The 4082-nt window shown below is 33.3% G+C and overlaps 1 protein-coding gene across 2 annotated transcripts; it reads left to right on the top strand.

Moving 5' to 3' along the window:
• Positions 1–677: 677 nt before the first annotated feature.
• LOC101045581 (olfactory receptor 5H6) lies at positions 678–3831 on the top strand. 2 transcript variants are annotated; one of them, XM_039477609.1, is made up of 2 exons: positions 678–685; positions 2801–3737. In XM_039477609.1, exons 1-2 carry the CDS (start codon positions 678–680, stop codon positions 3735–3737), a joined length of 945 nt encoding a protein of 314 aa, XP_039333543.1. The 2 variants fall into 2 exon arrangements, with proteins under 2 accessions (XP_039333543.1, XP_003945035.1); XM_003944986.3 differs by lacking the exon at positions 678–685 and having other exon boundaries at positions 2720–3831.
• The last annotated feature ends 251 nt before the right edge of the window (positions 3832–4082 follow it).

Genomic DNA, 4082 nt, shown 5'->3' with positions numbered 1-4082 from the left:
AACACATCTGGCTCTTCCCTCCTTCTCTCTTTGCATACCAGCCACATTTGCTATTTATTGTTTCTCCAATGATCAAGTTTCTTTGATAATTTAGGTCCTCCCATGATGAAGGCCTGTTGGGTGGCAAAAGTCCATGGACATTATTTCATTTGGAAATAAAGGCTCCTGGGAGACTCACACCAGAATTATTAAAACCAAATATGCATTTGGACAGATTTTAGCTGGTATAAATTGAGAAGCAAAGTTCGCAGGCACCTCCCACTGCAGTTCTTGTCTCTGTTTTTCATTGGCTTATCCCTCAACCTTTGTCTAATAAGATTTCCCATCAGATTTTAGCATAAAATGGGATAAGTAGGTATATGTCTAAAATTTGAGCTGCAATTTGCAGGGGGAAGACATCTGTATTTGTGTTTGTCTCCTGAAGGGAATCAGAAACTTTGACCTTATTAAAATTATGTTTTGATTAGCTCAGAAAAGATTACACTAATCAAAGAACCAAGAATAAATTTCATATGTAAACTAAAGTTTGTACAAACATGACAGAAGCGTCATCTATGTTACTAAATAGTGCATAAAATATTATTTCAATTGTTAAAACTAGAAGTGTCTACAATGAAAGGATGGTTATGTTTCCAGAAGTTTGTAATGTCCTTTGGGACAATCTGGACTTCTCATATATGTCCAAGTTCACAATACACAGTACTAGAACAGCCTTAGTTTGTTCCACAGGGAATCCCTGAAACTCTTGTGAGAATTTCAGTTTTCAACTCAATCGTTTTCTGGCAAAAGTACAGAGTTGTACAACTGAATGACTCTTCTGTTCAATCCAAAGTTATATAAACAATAGTTTCCTGAGCTTGGGAAAAGAAACTTCTGAAAAGAATAATTATGCAATGGATTGCTACTTGTGTTATTGGCATTCCTGTGCACTTGTATTTTTTTCTGTTGTAGAAAGCCTAATGGTTTTAAAGGATCTCCTAAATTTCTTTCAAAATATGGGTAAGAAAGAAAAAAAATCTGTAATTTTCATTACACTTTGTAGAAATGTTGAAAATGCTATTTAATGTACTATAATTTCAGATTGGATATAAAACCTGTCCTAACAGCCAGATTGAAATTAGATAACTATTTCTGGCTTATTCTATACTTTAGTTTCATGACTATAACATGGGTAGGATAAATAGTTATAAGACAAAATGGTTCCTTTAATGATATTTTATTATTTTGTTAACTTATGACTTTATATGGAAACTTGTTGTGATCTAGGACATTAAACAAATGAGACTGGTTTGATCATGGCGATTCTAAAAATTTTTTCAGATTGTTCTGATAGAAATACTCATTCTTTTTCATTATTCACATTCTTGGACTAAAACTGTTAAGGTCACTTAAAAATTAACCCTTGTATTCTTATACCCACTTCTGGCCATAATTTGACAGCTCATGATATACATGTTATTTATGTCAATGAAGGATATATTTAGTGGATTCCTGGTATTTCTGCCATGGCTGAATTTACAACTAAAATCCACTTTTGATCTTTTTTCCTTCTTCTATCCATATTCCAAATGTAGAATCAGTATGTTTCATTGCCATCCTAGATCACTGTTTCTTCTCTCTAGAGGCAAGAAAAATGGGAAAATGAGTTTCTAGTTCTTTTAGCTTCTAGAGCAGTAGGTAACCTCTGACAGCCCCTAAGACTTGGGTGGCAAAAAAAGAGGATTAGATCTTGGCAATCTTACGTTGTATATCCACTTTTCACATAATTTCTAACAATGCCTTCAAATTCTACAGTGATTCCAGATAATTACTTTTGTTAAGCTCTAATAGACCCATATTACTGATTGAAGCCCACCTAGTTGTTCAGGCCTTATGCTCACTCCAAAAACTTGTCAGCAATCCAAGTTCTCATCCTCAGTATCTAATGTCCATCTACCAGTCACCAAGTAATTTCTCTCTTTTTCACTAACCACATATTTCAAACCAAATATGTCAAACAATACTAAATACTCTACATTTTGAATTCCTTTGAATCTATTCATTTGTCTTAGCATGTCTTCTAAAGTCATTTCATACAAGGACTAGAGACTTCACACGCATTTAAATCACCTTGACGGTATTTTCAAAATACAGATTCCTAGACCTCATTTCTGAAATAATCAATTTCTATGTTAAAACCTCACAACCTGTATTTTGCTTAAAATACAAAAACAAAAACAGAACAAAACAGAAACTCTCCCAGATGATTCTCATGTGTAATCTGATTTGGGATGCCCTTGACCTTAGTATCAAGTTTCTAATTAGGATTCCTGAGTCAGTGTTTCCTTCTTTTACACTACCAAGAACTACATTTAAAAAATATATTATGATCTGATTTCCCATCTTAAAATATTTGGTGCATTTTTATTGTGTGAAAAGTGAGCTTTGAGATCTTCACATGGCATTTGTTCCATTTATTTTAACTCAGGTGTTTAAATATATTTTTCCTTGACCCTACATCTGTGTCCCAGAGAGGAGATTTTTTTTCTGGTACATTCAGTAGAGTCCACAGAAATGTAGTACCTTCAGATAATGCATCTTTTAAAATATCAATCTGTTAATTTCCACACAATTTTCAAACCAAAGTGTATTATTTTTTCCATGTATTTAAATATTTAAATATAGAGTTCATCAATTATATTACTGATCAAAAAAATTAAGATAATTACTTAGTTCACTACAATACCTCTTACCCAATTTCAGTTCACAATTCCATTGCAAATGTTCTTTTACATTTGCTTCATTTTTAGAGGACATGCAGTGAGAAGATGGAAGAGGAAAATGTAACATTGCGGACAGAGTTTGTTCTCACAGGATTTTTATATCAACCTGACTGTAAAATACTGCTGTTCCTGGCATTCTTGGTAATATATATCATCACAATCATGGGGAATCTTGGTCTGATTTTTCTCATCTGGAAAGACCCTCACCTTCATATTCCAATGTACTTGTTCCTTGGGAATTTAGCTTTTGCGGATGCTTTGTTATCATCCACAGTGACTCCGAAGATGCTGATCAACTTCCTAGCTAAGAGTAAGATCATATCTTTCTCTGAATGCATGATACAGTTTTTTTCCTTTGGAATGACTGTAACCACAGAATGTTTTATCTTGGCAACAATGGCATATGATCGCTATGTAGCCATATGCAAACCATTACTTTATCCAGTCATTATGACAAATGAGCTATGCATTCGGCTATTGGTCTTGTCATTTCTAGGTGGCCTTCTTCATGCCTTAATCCATGAAGGTTTTTTATTCAGATTAACCTTCTGTAATTCCAACATAATACAACACTTTTACTGTGACATTATCCCATTGTTAAAGATTACCTGTACTAATACCTTTATTAACTTTCTAATGATTTTTATTTTTTCAGGTTCAATTCAAGTTTTTACCATCGGAACTATTCTTGTATCTTATACACTTATCCTCTTAACAATCTTAAAAAAGAAATCTACCAAAGGTATACGAAAAGCCGTCTCCACCTGTGGAGCTCATCTCTTATCTGTGTCTTTATACTATGGGCCCATTGCCTTCAAGTATCTGGGCTCTGCATCCCCACAAGCAGATGACCAAGATATGATGGAGTCTCTATTCTACACTGTCATAGTTCCTTTGTTAAATCCGATCATCTACAGCCTGAGAAACAAGCAAGTAATAGATTCAGTCACAAAAATGTTCAAAAGAAATGTTTAGATATCATATGATCTCTCTTCTCTATTTACTAAAATTGTCACAAGATTGTGCAAGTTAGAGGTGTCTATGTTTTGTCAGCATTCAGAGATTTTGCAAAGTCCTAGCACTTTAATGACCTAAGGTGTTAGCACCTAGTAAACTAATAAATATATTCCTGTTATTCAGCAGCATTTAAGAAATTTTAATCATGTTTATATCATAATTGAATAATGTCAGCATAAAGTAAATAAAAATATTTTACAGTGTTGTGTGTTATTGAATGTCACTTTATAAATGCATTAAATGCTAAAATTGTCTAGGTCATAGATTAAGGATTTGAGCATAAATGCTGTAAAAATAGTGACC

The sequence above is a fragment of the Saimiri boliviensis genome, chromosome 8 (genome assembly GCF_048565385.1).
Source record: "Saimiri boliviensis isolate mSaiBol1 chromosome 8, mSaiBol1.pri, whole genome shotgun sequence".
Lineage (NCBI taxonomy): Eukaryota > Metazoa > Chordata > Mammalia > Primates > Cebidae > Saimiri > Saimiri boliviensis.
Note: the sequence above shows the minus strand (reverse complement) of the source record. Positions and strands in the feature narration are given on the sequence as shown.